Genomic DNA, 21,162 nt, shown 5'->3' with positions numbered 1-21,162 from the left:
ATGTAATTTTATGACCTGTTTTTAAAATTACATGACACCAAAGAAAACATGCACTTTTACTTTCTTTGACATTCGTCTTTGAGGTCTACAAAGATTTTAGAATCAACCAACAGCCTAGTGGGATAGTCTGGGTTTAAGACTTGGCTAATAATTGTGCAAACAGTGTCTGCTTTAATTATTAATATGAAAAAAAAAAAGAAAAGCTGGGGATGTTTCATTCTTGGTGAAATTAATCTATGAGTTTCCCTTTCAGCCATGGAGAAAAAAACAGTAACTTTTATGACATTACTGAATTTGACTCTATGGTTTTTAGTACATCGGTGTCATATCCAACAGTCACAATTTCCTTTAAACAACGAGTGCAGTGTATCCTAAAACATTTTCAGAACAAAATCTTAAAAGTTGCTCATCTGTACGTATCAACATTATAGCTGACTATTGTTCAGTATTTTGGTATAAGTTTTAGAAACAACTTTACACTAGATATAATAAGTAATCGATTCAAGATAAATACTTTCTAAAATGTCTGCTGAATCTGTGGAGTTTCCTTAATTTCTCTTACCTGTGCTGACTCATATGTAATGGTCTTTGTCTCAGTGTGAACTAAAGGAATATCCTTGTAAGTCACAGTTCCTCTTAGAGAGTTGGTAACATCTGAGATGGTGACCGTTTGGGCCCTTAGAACTGGAGACTACAGGAACGAGAAAAACACCAGAAAAAAAAAATACACCAGGGCTTAAACTAGGCTTAAAGAAAGCAAAATTATTTAACATATGTATACATTAGTGTGTATTATAAATAAATAACAAGGATGATTATTGGTCCATAGCTTTAGTCTGTGTGTTTGACAAAGTTCTGGAGAGTATTGGATAAGGTAGAACATTTTTTCTTACTTTGGATAACCAGCTTGGTTTTAAATTAAATCATGGCACAAATATGTGTATTTTCACTTTCAAAAAGATCTTAGATTTGTAATTTTTATGTGTAAAGTTAGAATTCTGTCCTTTTGGTACACTCATCAATGTAAGTAAGATGGAGTAATTGTGTGTCACCTTTTTTAAAAATAAGGAACAGGGAAACATTCTTCCTCTTGTTTTTAGTGTATTTATGGAGGATTTATCAAAGTGGCTATAAAACTGAGAGATAGGGTGTGTTGCTGGTGGGACCATAATTAACCATCTCATGCATGCAGATGATCTGGTTATGTTTTGTCCTTGTAGTGCTGGTGTTCTACAATTACTGAGGATCTGCTCACAATATGGTCAGGCGTATTACATTATGTAGAGTTTAATGAAAAGTAACATGATTATAAAAACCAGGGAAGATCAGAAATGGGAACTTTGTGATTTTTCCTTATCTCAGGGGTGGGCAATCCTGGTCCTTGAGGGCTGGTGTCCTGCAACTCTTGGGTGTCTCCCTGGTCCAACACACTTGAATCCAACAGCTGAATCAGTCAGGTTCTCCAGAGTCCTGCTAATGACCTCATTATTTAACTCAGGTGTGTTGAAGTAGAGACACATCTAAAAGTTGCAGGAGACCGGCCCTCGAGGACCGGAATTGCCCACCTCTGTCTTATCTGGTGTTCTTAAACTGTGTGCTGCTGTGAAATACCTGGGACGTTACTTAACCGATAACTGGCTGATGACATGGAAATTTACAGACAATGTTGTTTAATGTACAGTACGCACAAGCAGTGGCGCAAAAGCTGGGTATGCAGTGTAGGCAACGCATAGGGGTGCTGCACTAAAAGGGGCGCAAAAACAATGTGGGGAATTTTTTTTCTTGTTAGCATTTTATGTACTGAACAGCAGTTTGTGTATGAAATGATCAATAACAGAGGAACAGCACTGATTAGGCACCCCTCCCGTACAGATAGCTTGAGCAGCATCCTTTCGAGTACGCGCTAAGGCGTGTTTTTTTTTTCTTTCTCTTTTAAATTTGAATTATAGTAATTCCTCGACAACAGGGAGCTAAAGATGGAGCAGAAAAAAACTCTGGGGTACAAAACAAAATGGAAGAGGGGGAAGGATAAAGATGTTGGAGAGACGAAGAAAAGCTTTTCAAAGTGGTTGAAAGACAGTAGGTAAGTAATGTCAGTGTATCAACAAGAGAGTTGTAAATATTCAAGTTAGCTTAAGCTAGCCTAAAATGACAGGTGTCCTTTTGGAGGAGGGATTCTCATTAGTGGGGCAACTCCATGAGTAAAGGTAGGAGACATACTGAATTCCATACTCTTCTATGCTTGCTTCAAACATCCTTGTTAGTGTTTTTTTTCTTTTTTTACAAAAAGGATTTTAATATTTTTACAAAATAGAACAACTGAATGAACAACAACTGTGAATGGTGATTTTAGGTGATTTTACAAATGTGCAGATAATTTCCTCAAGACTCACCGCTGGTTGCAGCTGGCCATTGAGGCTCACTGAGCGGAGTGGCGAGTTGGTAGATAGGCGTTTGTCCCATTCACTGGGTCGAGGTTCTGGTACTGACTCCATAAAACTTCTCTTGAGCTCACTGATACTAGTGTGATGACGCATGATCTCAGTTTGGGTCTTATCAAGGTCCTTCAAGAATGAAAAAGTTACATTAAAATAGTGATAGAGCAAAAGGTCAAAAAAGATGATCACAGACAGAAATAGAATGAGTTGAATGTTGACCAAAACAAGCCAGAAGAAAATACTGAAAAGACAAGAGCATAGTGAACTTACACTGCACAGTATGAGTGAAAGGACAGGTAAAATGCATAATGATTTTTCTGTAATCATAAAGAAAAATGATTAGGTGGCAAGGTGTACTCCGGGATCTGGGAGAGGAGGGTCTGTCGAACCTTGGATTCAGAAAGACCAGTGTGATTCTGGTTCTAGTCGTGGAACACTGGACCAGCTCTACACCCTCAGCAGGGTGAGTGGGAGTTCACCCAACCGGTCTACATGTGCTTTGTGGACTTGGGACCTAACCCTAACCCTAACTCTACCCTTTTTTTTACATTGATGTACATTTAGATTGTAAGGGGGAGGGGAAAGGGCAAATCAAACCTATGTAAATTAAATGTTATTCTCTTCATTGTAAAGGGTTTGAAAATCTGAAATAACAGTAAAAATAGTTACCAGGACAGCAGAAATGGCACAAAAACATCAGCTTGATAAAGTACAGATCAAATGAAAGAGAAGAAAAGCTGTCTGAAAAAAGTGACAAGCAACTACAGTATAGTACTATAGATGATCTTACAGACATGACCGGGAAAGGGTCACCAATGTAACCTATACCATTTCTATTTTAGCTGTTAAAAAGAGTAGATAAAATAATAGAAGAGCTTTTAGTCAATCACCACCTTTTTTATGCTACCACACGCCTCCCTTTTTCTCCCTATCCATTTCCTCACTATCAAAAATGAAATAAAGGTCACTAGTGGCACAAAAATAAATAAAATAAAGGAAATTAAACTGTGTAAAATCTTCAGGATTGTAGCTTCAAAACTGTCTACTGTGGACAGATGCTGTTAAAATTAGCTATAAGTATGGAATAAAGAAACGAATATTCCAGGATTAGTTAAACAGACAGTGTGTCTATCCTTGTCAACAGCATTAATGGAACATTATCACTATTATTTAATCTTCCACCTAATGTCCAAGCTTACTGTTTTATTAATTTCCTTTTTTTATTAGTTGATTTATTTTTTTTTAAATTATTTTATGTTCTGTGTTACTCAATAACTTTTCAGTAGTTTCACCTTTTTAATATGTTGATTTATTTTATCCACTAATATTGTCTTATTACATTTTCACTCCTCCTGTTTTAACTTTGTTTATTTACAGATTTCTTCTTTGTTTCTCCCTCTGGGGGGCTTGGAGGGGTTATGGAATATTACAGAAAAAATTCATTCTTGTCGGATCAAAAAAGTGACAATAAAAAATTTGTTACATAAATACAGATTATGCTTTGCTTTGCTTCAAAACTTTGTTGTGTTAGTTGGTCTTGGTAAAGTCATCCAAAGCTGTTTGGAGACTTTTGGAGACTAATGAGAAAAAGTGGTTCAGACTAAGACTTAATTCATTTTCATCTCACAAAGTCATGATAGTGAATTTGACAATAAGATGTTGTTTAGCTATCGCACTACAAGGAAAATTCTCAAAAATTATAAGTGTGACTATATAAGACACATGTATAATATAACAGATATATACATATACCAGTGTTACTGGTGCAGGTAAAACAAAATCCTAATATAATTGCTTATAATATTACTAATATTAATTTTGTACCCATTCTAAAAAAAATTAGTTGATCTTTCCATCTAAAAATAGAGATATAGTTTTATATTATCTTCTTCAGACATGCTCTCACAGCTCATTAAAAGTCATCGTCTGACAGGCAGCATAAAATGAGTCCATCATATACAAACCCTTTTCAAAAACACAGATTATTCTTGAACTTGTTAAAACAAGATAGAAAGCTTCATGTTACAGTTAAGCCCTTGTGGCATTGATTAATAAAATGATATGATGGTTTGTTATGCGTTGTTTTATGGTGGTTTGAATGTCTAACAATACTGCCCAACATCTGCACACAAAAATATAGTTTTCATAATCTTCAACATTGTCCTTTAGTCTCAAAGAAGCTTTCATATGTGAACTGTGGAGGACGTACTAACAGATGTTTAAGTCTATGGATGATCTACTACCATCGGTGATACCCGCATGTATTTCATGCCTCATATGATTTTGTATGGCAGGTTTCTTTCAGCACTAGAGACTAGCCAATCCCATGTAAATGCTGAATCCCACAACCTGACAAATTTTGAAAAAATTCCAGTTAAGTAGGCGAGTAGACGGAGCCAAGTGTGTGGATGCTGCATGTGTTAGTAAACTCTGCTTTCTTAAATCCAAGGTCACTGCAACAGACTACAGAATGTTTTAGAGGACTTCATGATTCCTTCTGCTGAAGATGTGTACGGAGATGCAGATTTCATCTTCCAGCAGGGCCCATGCCAAAACCTGATTTGGTCATAGCTTGACTCCCCAGTCAGCTCGCTGGACCTAGGCCTCATTGATAATCTATGACGCATTCTCAAGAGGAAAATGAGGGGCACCAGATCCAAAAACAACAAAGAGCTGACAGCAAGCATCAAGGAAAACTGGGCTTCCATAACTCCCAGGCAATGCCACAGGCTGATTGCCTCAATGCCACATCGCATCGAGGCATTGATTAAGGCAAAGGATTCCCACCCAAGTATTGAAGACTGACATATCGATTTTAAACAATATGTTTAAAAACAATATTTTTATTTTTATTTCTTTCTTTTTTTCTGCAAAAACTTTAAGCTGATTTTCTCAAGTGTATTATTTTCTTTTTAATTCCTGTTTCGTGGGTTTTATTAGCGGGAAGCCCAAATTATATAACAATAAACAAACAAATATTTGACATCACTTAAACTGTGGGCCCTGAATCTATAACTTATGAAAGTTTAACATTTTGAATAGAATTATGGGAATTAAACAACTTTTCCATGATATTAAATTTTTTTGGAAATGGTCTGGAAAGATAGAATCTTAAGAAACCTAAGATTCTAAGATGACAGTTTATCTGCAAAAAGAGTTATTTTGGGAATTAGTTACACGCTTTAAGGACAAACTGAGCTGCAGAGTTTGTTGTTTAACAAAAAGAAAATGTTTCCCAGCCATATATTTCAGAAAGGGAAAAGCTTAAATGACAAACAGAAACAACTGATGAGAAGCTACTTGCATGACAATCAGAGAGGAAAATGGTGCATGCAAACCATTTCGGGTTGAGCTACAGAGAGAGAGAGAGAGAGAAAAAAAAGAAACAAACAAACAAACAAACAGATCAAGCAAATGGAAATCAACATTACATTTATGCACACATAACTGTTACAGAAACTACCAAAACTGGTAACACTGAAAATACAAACCTCCAACATTAAATTGCTATGTCTGATATAAATAGTTTCTCCCTCAAGTCTCTTGGGTCTCTTCTGTGAAAAATGAGGGAAAGGAATAAAACTGGTTGTAAGCAAGTTAGAATTAATGTCTATGTTTCAGTCTTCAAGTAACAGCAATGGCTATGGTAGCGAGATAAAGTGCACAGAAACATAGAATGCAGCATGCAATTCAAAGTTTATCAGCTGAGCTAATAAAAGATGACGAACCTATACAAACTGGGTGGGTATGTGTTACAGCCACGCAGATACATGAAAATACAAGAATTTTAAGTCACATGCTATGCATGCATAAGATGCTACTGCATAGGATGTTGCATGTGTCTATTTTCTGGATTTGCAAACTTTCAACAAGCTCATGTTATATTGTGCCAAGACCTGAAAACAGATATTTTCTCTGTTTTCAGGAAGACAGTTAAGGGGTTAATTTACAAATGATATTGTTTGTGGATGATAAAAAATGCAGAATTATACAAGAAATTTCAAACATCTCATTATTAATAAATTCTAGTTGTACATTCACAACACTGCACAAATTAAATGGCTGTTTTTTTTCTTGGGGTTGGAAAAAAACTTTATTACTGAAATTACAAAAATAGGGAAAATTGTAAGACTTAATTTTAATAACAAATATTTTAAAACCTCAATTCATCATTTAATATCTAAATTAAACTCTTGCCTGACACTTATGTTAACATTGCAGGGTGTTGCAAAAAATAGTGGTTACATGTACTTCACTATAATCTTATGCTCTAGTGAACATAACTAGAGCATTGTATTGTATTGTAATGTATTATAATTGTATTATACTGATATTACTAATATCATCGTCATTAGTATCAATGGTAGTAGTAGTATTAGGTTGTTCTATTTCTAATTAAAGTAACCAGAAAAAGTTATTAATGTATTATACATTAATATGTAATGTATATTAGTGAATATTAATATTAATATTAATGAATATTATATTTCTTCTTAATGAAATGCACAAGCTTTCACAAAATAGGCATTCACAAATCACAACAGTCAAGAAAATATAGCATCATTTGACTCTGCAATGGAAATGAAAAAGTGTCATTAAATTACTGATGATAATGCAAGTTGGCAAAAAAATGTTGCTAACCTTCCTTACTCGAACCATTTCCATCTTTTTATCCTGAACAGAGAGCTGTTTCCCCCATCAGAAAAAGAAAATTCTTTTGTAACTGTAATTCTCTTTTGTGACTCAAACATAAAGCCGCACAAAATGACATGCATTTAAGGAGATCCAGATTCTTGTGACAATGCTACTTTACATAACTTGCTAGGTTCTAAAATTAAGGAAAATTATTCTGGGTGCACCGACTGCAGTTTTCTGGCCGATTCCCAATCAGCAGTTTCAAAAAAACACTGACCTTCTGATTGCAATTGGATCTGAAATGTTGTTAAATACATCAAGAAAGTGGCTGAGCTGGTAACAGAGGGGTGACTATTGTCAACTGTCAACATGTAGACATGACCTGGTGGGCAGGTCTGTCAGTCAAATCTCTCTCACGGAGGAGCAAAAGAGGACAGTCGTTGATTTTTAGACCCTTCCAAAGGTACATAAAATAGGTTGATAAGAATATTGATCACCAATCTCCCAAAATTGATGTTAGGTTAAATCCACAGTGCGCAACTTTAATAAAAATATGTCTTGCATATTTCTTAAAACTTTCATTGTTGTAAGGATGTCCATGTCACTGTTTACATCTTTATTTTTTCATAGATAATCTGGTAGTCTTTCTCCTTGTTGTCCTGCTGTCATCACCTCAGGTCCTCATCCTGATTGACAGCGTTAAAACCCTCTTGTTGTCTCTGATTGGTTGCTTCTGACCAAACAGGGATTTTCTGCAGGTAGCAGTAGGACCACAAGGAGAAGGCAGAGAAAATTATCTCAGATTATCTGTCTCATATTGCACTGTCAGGACATAGTAAAAGTTTTTTTTACCTCAAAGTGGCCAATCAGTCAATGTTATTCATTTTCTAACATATCGATATGAGTCCCATAAGAAAGATTGGGCCAGTATTACCAAGTGATGTTTTTTCAGCTTTTTCCCATTTGTGTAAGTGTCTCAGGAGGGGAGGGGTTGACTATCTTGTATATGTTTGAGCATGTGACAGTGGTACGGTGTTTAACTGAAGTAGAGAAGCAATTTCAGATGTGATGGTTATTGTCCAGAAATTAACAGCAATATTAATTTCCGATATTGATATTAGCCCAAATTTTCATGTCAGTTCATCATTATATTTGTGTCAATATTTGTTTGGTGTACGAATATTGACAATATTGCCAGTGTTTTAAAATATTACTATGCGATAAAATACATAATTTGTAGCATTTCATTTCCAAACATTTTATTGGAATATCCCCAAAAAATACTGCCTTTCATTCTTTAAAACTAAATACTGTCTCTTAACCACAAGAGAGAGTATTTTTTAATTCTTGCTTTGTCTAAAGTCATTTAAAAGCTTTAAGGAAGTGATGTAGGTCTAACAGAGTCTGCATTGATATTCTCATGCTGAATGATCATGCATCAGGCAAACAAACCTGGCTCTTTTTTTCTTTGTCCCTATAGGTCATGGATGAGGAGTTCCTTCGCTCTCTCTTGGCAACAGTCTAGTAGCATAAAGCTCATAATATTAGTTAGTTTCAGGAAAATCTCAGGCTACCATCTATACATACTGTAGGTAGACTAGCCATATAATTTTTATGATATATGTATAAATTTTGGTTCTTTCTGCACATTATTTTTTTTATGAAGGATATTTTATTTTATTATTTATATTCATACTTTCAAAACTGAGACCCGATAATATAGAGCACACTTGCAGTTTATCATGCAAAGTCACTGTAATTATAAAATATTACTATGCAATAAAAATAAATAATTTGTAGGATTTCATTTCCAGATATTTTATTGGATTATGCAAAAAATATCCAATTTGTATTGTCTTTGATAATTATTTTGCACAGTAAGCTTATGCAGTCCTAGATTCAGTAAAAACATATAGGCTTTGTACTGAATCACATAAAGTCCATGAAATGTGCCTTACCTTTATCTCTGAAGCAGACTGTGGCTTTGGGCTCTGACTCTTGGTATGCTCTGGCTTACATTCTGTCTTTAGCTCCCTCTTCCAATCTGTATGGCGTTGGCTTTTGGGTGTAGAGCCATCAAGATGGCTATGGCGAGGCAGCGTGGGTAGCAGTGGCGATGGCTTTGCCTCACCTGGAGATACTGGTGACATAACAGGGGCACTGACCGGACGATTAGATTTGTTGTCTGGTGTGGTGGCCATTGCTGGGATGGGCAAAAAGGAGACACAGTGACCTCACTCTCAACTTCCAATGCAATAACACACACATTATACTTTGGAACAATATAAACAAAAAATATTGTACATTTCAATATAGCTTATTTTATTTAGTACCAAATTAAAACAAATGAGACCTCCAGGTAAACAGTTCATATCCACTTAAATAGAATCCTATTCATTACAATACAATCGTACGGTCTCATTCTGATTTATTAAAACACTGTCCAATTTTTCTCAAAACATAATGGAATATAACCAAAGTCTGCTATATTGTTTGTATAATTATTATAAAATTGAAGTTGGTTAGAAGGCTGAGCTGACCATAAACATTTGTCTGCTTCGATTATGGGCAGGGTGGATAGAAAGCAGAGAGCCAGAAGTTTTTTTTATGGAAAAGAAAAACACGATGCAGAGAAATACTGGCAGTAATAAAGTGTATGCGGGACAACATAGGCTGTTTTTATTCTATTCTGTCAAGGCATATACTAGCATGTGAAGTTGTAAAAGGACCCCTGGTGACACAATAACTAGATTGCCAGTGTTTTAAACATGTACAGCACTTTACCCCCATCCAGACTGCGTGAGTTCCTCTTGCTGGAAGAGCGCTGGAACATGGGAGCTGGTCTGTCAATCAGAGAGCTGGCCTGTCTGGTCTGAGCCTGAGTCCGTCCACTGTAACGAAATTTGGAGCCTAGTGCCAGGAACTTTCTCGGGGTGGTGGCCATCTCAGTGGAAGTTAACCTGTCCACAAAGAAAGGATATTATTTAACAGTAGAAATTTAAACACAGAAAACTGTTAAGCAAAACTTTAGAAAAGAGTCAAAAAAAATGCCATACATTACCTAAAGAAGGTATGATGTTCAACACATACTTTCCACAGCTTCTTGGCGGCCTTGTAATTGGGAAGTTTGAAACCAATTGCACTCTCATACTGTTCTGTCTGTTGAATACAAAACACAATTTTAAAAGTTAATTGCTAATTTTTTTTTCTTGATTTCTAGGGATGCGAATAAAGAACTGGTTCTTGTAGAGAACCGGTTTTCAGTAGTAGTTTAATTATTCTTGGTAAGTCTCATTAATAGTGGACTTGCTATCTACATTTTTTATCAATTCCCATCCCTACTAATTTCAGTATTACACTCATAAAAATATTCTGCTCTATCTACTTAAAAAAAATTAAGGCAACTATTTGCATAATTTATTTATGTTGATCAAACAAGACCGTTCTTTGTTTAAAGTACTTTCTTATTTTGTTACATGAAAATGATAAATCCAAGTAAAGTGAACTTAATTGTGTCAAGTAGATTAAGCAAAACTAAACTCTGTATAAATTACTGAACTTTTTATTGTAGTAAATGAAGTTTGCAAGTAGTTCACTTAAAATATTATACAAACTCATTGCTTCAAAAAAAAAAAATCACATTTTTAAAACATCCATCCATCTATTTTCTGTTCACCCTTGTCCCTAATGAGGTCAGGAGGGTTGCTGGTTCCTCTCCAGCTACATTCCGGGCGAGAGGCGGGGTCACCCTGGACAGGTCACCAGTCTGTCACAGGGCAACACAGAGACATACAGGACACACAACCATTCACACACACACACACACACACACACACACACACCTAGGGAGAATTTAGAGAGACCAATTAACCTGACAGTCATGTTTTTGCACTGTGGGAGGAAGCTGGAGAACCCGGAGAGAACCCACCATGCACAGGGAGAACATGCAAACTCCATGCAGAAAGACCCCGGGTCAGGAATCGAACCCAGGACCTTCTTGCTGCAAGGCAGCAGCTCTACCAACTGCGCCACTGTGCAGCCCCTGCATTTTTAAAACAAAATACTTAATTGAAACAGTTCCGGGCTCCGGACTGCTTTTTATGTGTTCCTCTACTTCAAAGTTTGACAGAAAACATGGAAAGCAGTAATAGCACTCTACTGCTCTGAAAGTAGACTTCATAATTGAAGCTTTGGAGTCTTAAACATCTTTTTGTCTTAAACATCTTAAAACAAAACTTTAGTAAGTTGCTGCTGCTGGTGGCACAATGCATTGTGGGATATCTTGATGGCCAATCTCTACTGTCACATATAGACTAAAAAAAGTCAATTATTGCAAACATATAAAAACACATGAAGTTATGTTGTGCAATTTAAGTATTGCAAACTTGATCAATTTTGTTTAGTAGTACTTAAACTAAATAACAAAGACATCTTGACATTATAAGTTACATACAAATAAGAAATTTGATCTAGGCTTTTCCATGGTAAACAACATTCTTAAACTCAACTGTTATTCTCATCAATATGATTTTTTCTGCCTACATCACCAACAACAGCATTACTTTGTTAACCGGCATATGGTTTTTAAAAAAACATTGTGTCATTAGTGTATATTTTATTTTTCAACACAGAAATCAGTTGTACAAATGTACTGAAAGTTAAGCACTAACTTGAACTTAATTTAATCTTAATTTTTTAAGTAAATAGAGCAAAATATTTTAATCGGTGGACTTTAAATCACTGCTGGTCCATTGGTGCTTGGGATTTCTGATAGCTTATGGGGAGTATTTTGTGTTTTGAAACACTGAATAAAACACAGTAGAGATAAAAAAAAGATTGTTTTTTTGTTGCGTGGGTGAACTTAAAAAGACAGACTTAGTACTTGAGCAATTTATTTTCTGAAAAAAGTTACAATGTCTTGTATCTTGAACACATATTTTTGACCTCAATACTGCATATACTTATGTAAAAATACTAACTTGATTTTTTTTTATGTTGATTTCACAAATTCAGCAAAATTTACTTTACCACAGATTCATATTTCTCATTGTAGTTAGAATAAGTCTGGTTATGAATAACAAAGGTTATCTACCTCAGATGGACGTATTTTGATAAAGAAGCTGCTGTGCTTGTAGGACACCTTAAGGACTTTGGGCCATGGGAAACGGTTGATTCTCAGTTTGTCTTTGTAAACCATCAGGCCACTTGAGCAAACTCCCAGCATGATGTCAACACCATCCAGGTCCTGTCAGAGACAGTAAAAAAAGTCTTGCATTCTAAAACTCCTTCCAGATATTCAATATTAAACAAGTAGACAGTCAAAACTGGGTAGTAACTATACTGTAAATACAATCATAGTATTTAATTAAAGGTAGTGAGTTGACTTAAATTAGTTTTGCTATCAACACTCACTTTTAGTGGATTGAAAAGTATCTCCAACCCACTCTACTTGAGCTTGATCATAAACTAGGCTGTTAGCGCTATGCTAACTCTAGTTGCCAACAATAAAAAAAATTTCTTGTCAAAGACCGGACTACTACTGTGTGTTGACCTATGTTAGGGAATATCACCAAAGTCAACTAACATAATGAGTTGTTTTTTTTAACATCATTAGTTGCATCATTAATTGCATTTTTTTACATGTAAAAGTCCCAAGTTGGAACCTTTGTATTGTGTTCCTGTATTCCTTCAAATCTGACGCACAAGTGACACCTGCAAATGACAGTGACGATCAAGAGTGAGAGTGAATTCATCTTTACTATATATTTTATCAGCAGAATATTATATATATATATATATATATATATATATATATATATATATATATATATGTGTGTGTGTGTGTGTGTGTGTGTGTGTGTGTGTGTGTGTTATGTATTTTGAATATTTGCTGTAATTAGTAATTCTTAGTGGGAGAGAGGGTTGATGTTGTGGCGCAGGGGTAGCGCACAACCCATGTATGGAGTTCTATGTCCTTGACTAAAGTCCTGGCCTGATGACTTTTGCTGCATGTCTTCCCCCTCTCCCAGTACTGACTTTCCTGTCTGACTCTCAAAGGCCACTAGGACAAAAAAAACCTTAATAAAAAAAAAAAGTGAGAGAGGAAGGACAAGGATTCATTCAAGAATATTGGTTTATTTAATTTAAGTGGGAAGTAGTATGTCATAGGTTTTTAGCAATTCTAAGTGGGGTTAAATTTGTATCAAGCAGTCCACACAAATTACGTAAAGAAATTAAGTTGAGTTAATGCATGAAAAGTTACATAAACTTAGTTTTTTTAATTGGTTGTGCTACTTGATTTAGTACTGCATATTTAAACTAAAGGAAGTTTTCTTACTCACTTATCTTTAGCTTACTGTGCTTAATTTTTGAGGCAACGATTTTGCATGATTTTTTAAAATAAGGTGAAATAGTTAGATTTTACAGTGTAGTTACATTTACTCAGTTGCATTTATTTGACTAACATTTTTTAGAAACTTCACTTTTAGGAGTATTTTGTACCACAATGTACTTTTTACTTTGCTTGAGTACTTTTATTTATTAAGTATTGCTAGTCTTGCATGAGTACTATTTCTGGATTCTCTAGTCACCTAATGAAATACTAACCTGTTTTAATCAAACCTTCACCAGACAAAGGCACACATCTAGAGTTTTTGTAAAAATTTTCGAAGTTTTATATTTAAAGAAATTGATATGGAAAAATTTTCTTTTGTCTGATTTTGTCATTTTTGTTACTTACATGAACTACTGTTATTTTACTACTTAAAATACAAGAGTTTCCACTTAGTTTTATATTTTGGTCTGTGAGATTATGTAATTTGTAAATATTTAATGATAGATAATTTGATCAGTTACTTGATAATTGAATAGCGTTTTTTTTTTCTTTCTTTTTTAAAGAATACTTGGCTTCTTTTTATTTTTACTTGAGTAAAAATATGTTGAAGCAGTGCTGCTTTCACTTGAGTACACATTTTGGATACTCTACCCACCTGTGTAGACAATGAAACAAAAATGTTAAAACATAAGTTATTGTCATTAGAATTATAATTTTCTTTAACTCTTAAAGTTTATATGTTCTTATTTGTTACGCAATTTCTAAAAAATCTTGCTGCAACTTCTTTGTCCATCTTGTAGATTTGTGCTTTGCATTAGAATATTGTAATACCTTAGCTTATCCATAAGGAGGCAGTACGGTAAAAATAATACAATCTTCTGAACATCCCTGCTAGATTGATCTGATTGTTGATTAAAAAAACATGTCAAGTCAAATGTATCCCCATTGCTAGAGATAAAAAAAATTTCCACCACCTTTTATGTCTTGGAGATTTATGCTAATGCAGTAAATCACCGTCAGAGCCTACATTAATCTTCAACCTCGAGAGATTCATGTAGATCTGACTGACCTGTGATCACCAATGATGTACAGTTATTGATTAAACATGTCATTGCAGCAGTTTTTTGTAATGACATTAAGCAGTCGAAATGGATTTAGCTATTTTGATCGAATAACGACATGAAACAGTATTCTTTTCTTTTGTCCACAGCCTTTTCCTTTAAACTAAAAATATGTTGGCACAGATCTAATTTCAATAAAACCCAAAGCAGTGAGCTTGTAAATAAATAATGAGGAATATTATAATAATTTTTCATAGCCCAAGGTAAGCCTACTGAAGTACAACATTTTGATGCCCCTGCGTGACTTAATGCAACATTTTTGGTTCCCAGAATTCTGATTCACAACACAAAAAAAAAGATCAATATATGGAAAATATTTAAATACGTCTTATTTCTTGGTATTCATCATTAAAAGTGTTTTAGCAAATAGTCAATTTCACTTGTTAAAACAGAATTTATAAGAATTGTATACACTTATATAATTGTGGGGACTAGTATGGAACCTCAGAAAAATGATGATGAAAAGAATGAATTTACATGAAGTTAAGAAAATGATGAACTACCCTGACCACCCTACTTATGAAACTGCCTCAGAAAAGCATAGTGTCAGTCAGAAACTCCTTCAAATTTGATCTTATATATACAGGAGATCTTTCCTGCCATCACCAGCAATAACTCTTTGAAGAGTTTTGAATTAATATCACATACAACAATATTCCATTTCCTTTTAGGATTCATAAATTATTTTTTCCATTTGAATTGAATTTGAATTAGGGTAGTTTTGATACTTCTACCATCTAGTGACAACTCAACCTGTTGTGTTCCGGGGTTTTGTCTTTATTGTGGAGTTTATTGTGGTTGCTACTCACCATCCTGCCACCAGAGGTTGCCAGACTCACCTTACTGAAGTTATGGGCCGTCATCCAGTGCACAGAATCCTATTTAGCTCATCTAGTCAGGAGTACTAGAGGAGCTGACTGCCAGAACTTCAGCACCTGAGTGTTAGCCAGTAACGATACCTCTGAGCCCCATAGAGCTAGTCTCTGTTTTCTCCTCGTTGTCTGATCACCTAGTGATTCTCCTTGTTGTTTCCTGCCTTCAGGTGTTTTCCCTGAGACGACCTGGATTCTCCTCGTGACGATCTCCCATGGCTTTCTGTAGTAGATCTTCCTCGTGACGCCGTGGAATGTACCCACTGGTTGCCCGAGTTTCCAAACTCACCTCTTCTGTCTGATTGCAAGTTTCCCTGTGATTCTTCGACTGGCAGTCGCACCGCTCCTCTGTTTCCCGCTGGATCTGAGCCTACCAGTCCGCCCTCCAATGCACTTACCTTTACCCTTTGGATTCCTGCCGTTAAGCACCGGACCACCTGTTTCAGACCTGGACCCAGTAATCCGGCCCACGTTTTCCAAAGTCCGACCCCCTACGCCAGAAAGATTCTCCGGTGAACTGAGCAAATGTAATGGTTTTCTGCTGCAGTGCTCCATTATTTTCAATCACTCCCCGCAAAGTTTTTCTCAAGATGGCGCCAAGATCGCGTATGTTTTGTCACTGTTGTCCGAGCGAGCTTTATTATGGGCATAAGCCCGTTTTCCTATCCCTGCAAATTACGGTTGCTCGTTTGATGATTTACTGAAGAAATTCCGACAAGTATTCAGTCACAATTCTGACAAATCCTTTAACTCACGGGAACTATGGAATATTAAACAGGGCCACCGTACAGTCGCAGACTTCGCCGTAGATTTCCGGATAAAAGCTGCAGCTACAGGTTGGAATGTGGCTGCACTAAAAAGTGCCTATTTCAACGCTCTGAATGAGTCATTAAAAGATGAACTCGCAACTCTAGACGAACCAGCGACATTAGAAGACTTGACTAGTCAGATTATTAGTCTTGATAATCGTATCCACTCTCGAGCGAGGGAAAGGAGCCAGAGAAACCAGCCGGTAAAACTCCTTGGCGGCATAACTCCCGCTCCAGTGGTTTCCCCTTCCTGAGCTCCTCAGGATCCCGAGCCCATGCAGGTGGGTCGGGCCCGTCTAACTCCTGACGAGTGACAACAACGCATTATTACCTGCCACTATAAATTACAAGACTCAGTCATTCCTACTGTCTGCCCTAGTTGATTCTGGCTGCGAGCAAAACCTCATTGACGGAGTACTGGTCCAACAAATGGCAATCGAGACCGAGCCGTTATCTGTTCCTCTCCGAGTCACTGCTTTAGAAGGAAATACCCTACAATTTACTCATCGAACAAAACCACTTCACTTAATAATTTCTGGTAATCACAGCGAATTAACTTCATTTCTAGTTTTTTCCACGTCCAACTCACCCATAATCCTCAGGTTCAAATGGCTTCAACAACACAACCCACGAATCAACTCGTCAGACAAGCACGTCGAGTCATGGTCCACCATCTGTCACTCATCCTGTCTTTGCTCAGCTGTTCCTCCAGCTCCACCGCCTGCCGTGCCACAGGAGGCAGAACCTTCCGACCTGTCGACCATTCCCCTCAAATACCACAACATCGCTCCAGTGTTCAGTAAGTCCAAAGCCCTTTCTTTAACTCCTCATTGACTGTATGACTGCTCCATAGATCTGCTACCTGGTGCCCCATTACCACAAGCCGTCTTTATAACATTTCCCGTCCTGAGAGAGAGCCCATGGAAAAACATCAAGGATTCTCTGGCAGCTGATATTATCCGTCCATTCTTTTCACCCTTGGGAGCAGGTTTCTTCTTTGTGGGTAAGAAGGACGGCTCGCTTAGACCTTGTCTTGACTACAGAGGGTTAAATAACATAACAGTTAAAAACAAGTATCCTCTGCCTCTGCTGTCGTCAGCATTTGAACCAGTTCATGGTGTCACCATTTTCTCCAAACTGGACTTAAGAAATGCATATCATTCCTCCGCATTCGTGAAGGAGACGAATGGAAAACAGCATTTAAGACACCTGTTGGCCATTTTGAATACATGGTGATGCCATTTGGGTTGTCAAACGCTACTGCCTTTTTCCAAGCCCTCGTTAATGATGTCTTGAGAGATTTTCTAAACATTTTGGTGTTTTGGTGTGAATTCCACAAGTCATCTGTTTCTTTCCTCGGATTCATATTAGGGGCGGACAGGTAAGGCCCACGCAGGGGAAGATCCAGGCGGTCCTGGAATGGCCCACACCAGATCAAATCAAATCAAATCAAACTTTATTTGTATAGCACATTTCAGCAGCAAGGCATTTCAAATTGCTTTACATCAAATCAAACACAAAAATACAATGCAACATAGAATCAATAATCAAAACACAACATCAAGTCAGATTCCGTCAATAAATCTGCAATTGATTACGTTTCAAATAAAACTCTAAACAAGTGGGTTTTTAGTTGAGATTTAAAGGAAGCCAGTGTTTCAGCTGTTTTACAGTTTTCTGGAAGTTTGTTCCAGATTTTTGGTGCATAGATGCTGAATGCTGCTTCTCCTCGTTTGGTTCTGGTTCTGGGATGCAGAGCAGAACCAGAACCAGAAGACCTGAGAGTTCTGGAAGGTTGATACAACAGCAGCAAATCTTTAATGTATTGTGGTGCTAAATCATTCAGTGATTTATAAACTATAACAACAGTATTTTAAAGTCTATTCTTTGGGCTACAGGGAGCCAGTGGAGAGACTTTAAAACTGGTGTTATGTGCTCTATCTTCTTGGTTTTAGTGAGAACACGAGCAGCATCATTTTGGATCAGCTGCAGCTGTTTGATTGATATGTTGGACAGACCTGTGAAGACGCTGTTGCAATAGTCAATACGACTGAAGATAAACGCATGGATGAGTTTCTCTAGATCTGGCTGAGACATTAGTCCTTTAATCCTGGAAATGTTCTTCAGGTGATAGAAGGCCGTCTTTGTGACTGTCTTTATGTGGCTGTGAAAGTTCAGGTCAGAGTCCATCAATACTCCAGGGTTTCGGGCTGATCGCTGGTTTTCAGTTGTAATAGCTGAAGCTGTGCACTGACTCTAGATCGTTCCTCTTTAGGTCCAAAGATAATAACTTCAATTTTGTTTTTGTTCAGCTGGAGGAAGTTTTGGCACATCCACACATTTATCTGTTCTAAGCATCTGTTCAGTGATTGGATGGGTTCTGAGTCTCCTGGTGACATCGTAATGTAGAGCTGTGTGTCATCTGCATAGTTATGGTAGCTGATATTATTTCCTATTATAACCTGAGCCAGTGGGAGCATATAAATATTGAATAAGAGGGGTCCTAGGATTGAACCTTGGGGTACCCCACATGTGACCTTTGACCTCTTTGATGAGAAGTTTCCAATTGAAACAAAGAAATCCCTGTTCTTTATGTACGATTCAAACCAGTTAAGCACTGGACCGGAGAGTCCGACCCAACTCTCCAGTCGATTCAGTAATATGTCATGGTCAACAGTGTCAAAAGCTGCACTGAGGTCCAACAGAACCAGCACTGTGGTTCTCCCACAGTCCGTATTTATATGGATGTCATTGAACACTTTTGTCCACCAGAGAGCCGTCAACAGCTGCAACGCTTCCTTGAGTTTGCCAATTTTTACCGCCGATTTATCCGTAACTACAGCCAAACTGCCCTGCCACTTACCACACTCACTTCAACTAAGATTCCGTTCAGCTGGACCCCTGAAGCTGACGCCGCCTTCACACGTCTCAAGAACCTCTTTGCTACTGCTCCCATTCTCACCCAACCAGATCCCTCTAAACAGTTCATCATGGAAGTTGATGCATCAGATACCGGAGTTGGAGCCATATTGTCCCAGATCTCAGCCCAAGACAATAAAACTCACCCCTGTGCCTTTTTTTCATACAGATTATCCCCTCCGGAACGGAACTATGATGTGGGAGACCGCGAACTTTTGGCCATCAAGTTGGCCCTGGAGGAGTGGAGGCACTGGCTGGAGGGGGCAGAACACCCGGTGCTGGTCTGGACAGATCATAAGAACTTATCCTACCTGCAATCCGCTAAGAGGCTAAATCCTCGACAGTCATGATGATCATTATTTTTCTCCCAGTTTAACCTCTCCATTTCTTACCGTCCAGGGTCCCGCAATATAAAACCAGATGCCCCTTCCCGTCTTCAAACACCAGATGACTCTGAAAAGGTTCCAGCCACTATCCTTCCTCCCAGCTGCACAGTCGCAACAATAACCTGGGAGATACCCACAGCCTTTCAAACAGCTCAATTACTGGTCAAGCATGTTTTCCGTCTACACGGCATCCCACTGGAGATCTTATCTGACCGAGGACCTCAGTTCATCTCACGGGTTTGGAAAAATTTCTGTGCTGCACTTAATGTTAAGGTTTCACTAACTTCTGGTTTTCATCCTCAGTCAAACAGTCAAACGGAACGCCTCAACCAAGATCTTGAAACCACTCTCCGCTGTTTCACGTCTTCCAATCCATCCGACTCATCTCAGTTCCTCCCTTGGGTCGAGTACGCCCATAACTGTCACTGTTAATTAGGATAGGTTCTCAGTTATTTTGTAGCAAACAGGATGGTGTATCGGTCAGGATACAGGAAGGAGGACACGAGATCAAACTTCACTTCAGATGTGAGCTGGTTTATTTGTCGTGATGCTCAGTGTTGCCAGCAGTCTGTAATAACAAATAAATTGCCATTAGGCTAACATATTACAGGACCAGAGGTTCAACTAATACAGACTCAAATAAAATGTCCAATAAGGAATAGACTTAAACATTCACTTTGCATGTAAATCCACGACATGTCCGACGTGTCCAGAACCCTATGTTCTAATAATCAGCTTTTACTGACAGTTCCTCGGACCCGACTTAAGAGGAAAGGAGATTGGGCTTTTTCTGCTGCTGCTCCTTTTCTATGGAACAATCTATCTTTCCAAATTAGATCTGCCCACTGCCCACTGGATCATTTTAAATCGCTTCTTAAAACTCATTTTTATTCCTTGGCATTTAATTGAACTAGTGTTTTGATACTCTGTTTTATTCATTTGTGTTGTTGTCATTCTTGTACAGCACTTTGGTGCAGTTCTATGCCTGTTTTTAAAGTGCTATATAAATAAATTTGACATTGACATAGAAATAACTCAATTCACATAAAGGTTACATTATTAGCCGCAGCCTCTGTGATAAAACACGAACACAGACAGCCCTTTGGCTCAGTTGAACATAAAATGTACTTTGGCGCCATCATGTGGCCGGATAAAATCCCTGCACAATGCCGGCAGCTGGCAGCGCATGCCCTTAACAATGCCGCAATAACTCAATGGAAAATAATAACAGATACAGCCGAAATACAGTTAAATAGGATTTAAGGTAAACCTATGAAGACTAAGCAGGCTCAACTTAGTTCCAAGCGCTCAGAGCCCCCACAACACCAAATACCCGTCTTCTCCTAGTTTACACATATAACGACTGAATCTAGAATAAACAAACAGCACGCTAGGTGCGATAACTTACGTTTTGTCATTAACTTAACACTCGGAGCATAACTTCACAGGACTACACCAAGAATGCGGTCTCACATGTTGATCATGCAGCAAACTGAACCGGAAGTATATTAAACTGCTTTCCTGAGCAGTGGCGCAGCACTAAACTGAGGCTTACATCACTTCCTAGAGTAAACTCTAACCCAATATTACAAAACAAAATACAGAAATGTCAGAACCTTTTCTACAGTCACGTCTCAGCTGCCACAGG

General features: G+C 37.4%; 1 protein-coding gene across 11 annotated transcripts in view; it reads right to left on the bottom strand.

Annotated features, from left to right (window-relative positions):
- Positions 1-21,162, bottom strand: part of epb41a (erythrocyte membrane protein band 4.1a) — an 85,224-nt gene that overhangs the window by 18,453 nt on the left and 45,609 nt on the right. For 5 of the 11 annotated variants that reach the window (XM_044139173.1, XM_044139171.1, XM_044139162.1 and 2 more), the window contains 10 exons: positions 12,166-12,318; positions 10,135-10,232; positions 9,858-10,033; positions 9,032-9,276; positions 8,526-8,594; positions 7,080-7,124; positions 5,930-5,992; positions 5,743-5,790; positions 2,394-2,564; positions 563-691 (listed from right to left, as the gene is read on the bottom strand). In XM_044139173.1, the coding sequence (XP_043995108.1) occupies positions 563-691; positions 2,394-2,564; positions 5,743-5,790; positions 5,930-5,992; positions 7,080-7,124; positions 8,526-8,594; positions 9,032-9,276; positions 9,858-10,033; positions 10,135-10,232; positions 12,166-12,318 (1,197 nt within the window). The remainder of the gene's footprint in view (positions 1-562; positions 692-2,393; positions 2,565-5,742; positions 5,791-5,929; positions 5,993-7,079; positions 7,125-8,525; positions 8,595-9,031; positions 9,277-9,857; positions 10,034-10,134; positions 10,233-12,165; positions 12,319-21,162) is intronic. The other 6 variants (XM_044139163.1, XM_044139164.1, XM_044139165.1 and 3 more) reach the window with 6 other exon arrangements.

The sequence above is a fragment of the Gambusia affinis genome, linkage group LG14 (assembly GCF_019740435.1).
Source record: "Gambusia affinis linkage group LG14, SWU_Gaff_1.0, whole genome shotgun sequence".
NCBI lineage: Eukaryota > Metazoa > Chordata > Actinopteri > Cyprinodontiformes > Poeciliidae > Gambusia > Gambusia affinis.
Note: the sequence above shows the minus strand (reverse complement) of the source record. Positions and strands in the feature narration are given on the sequence as shown.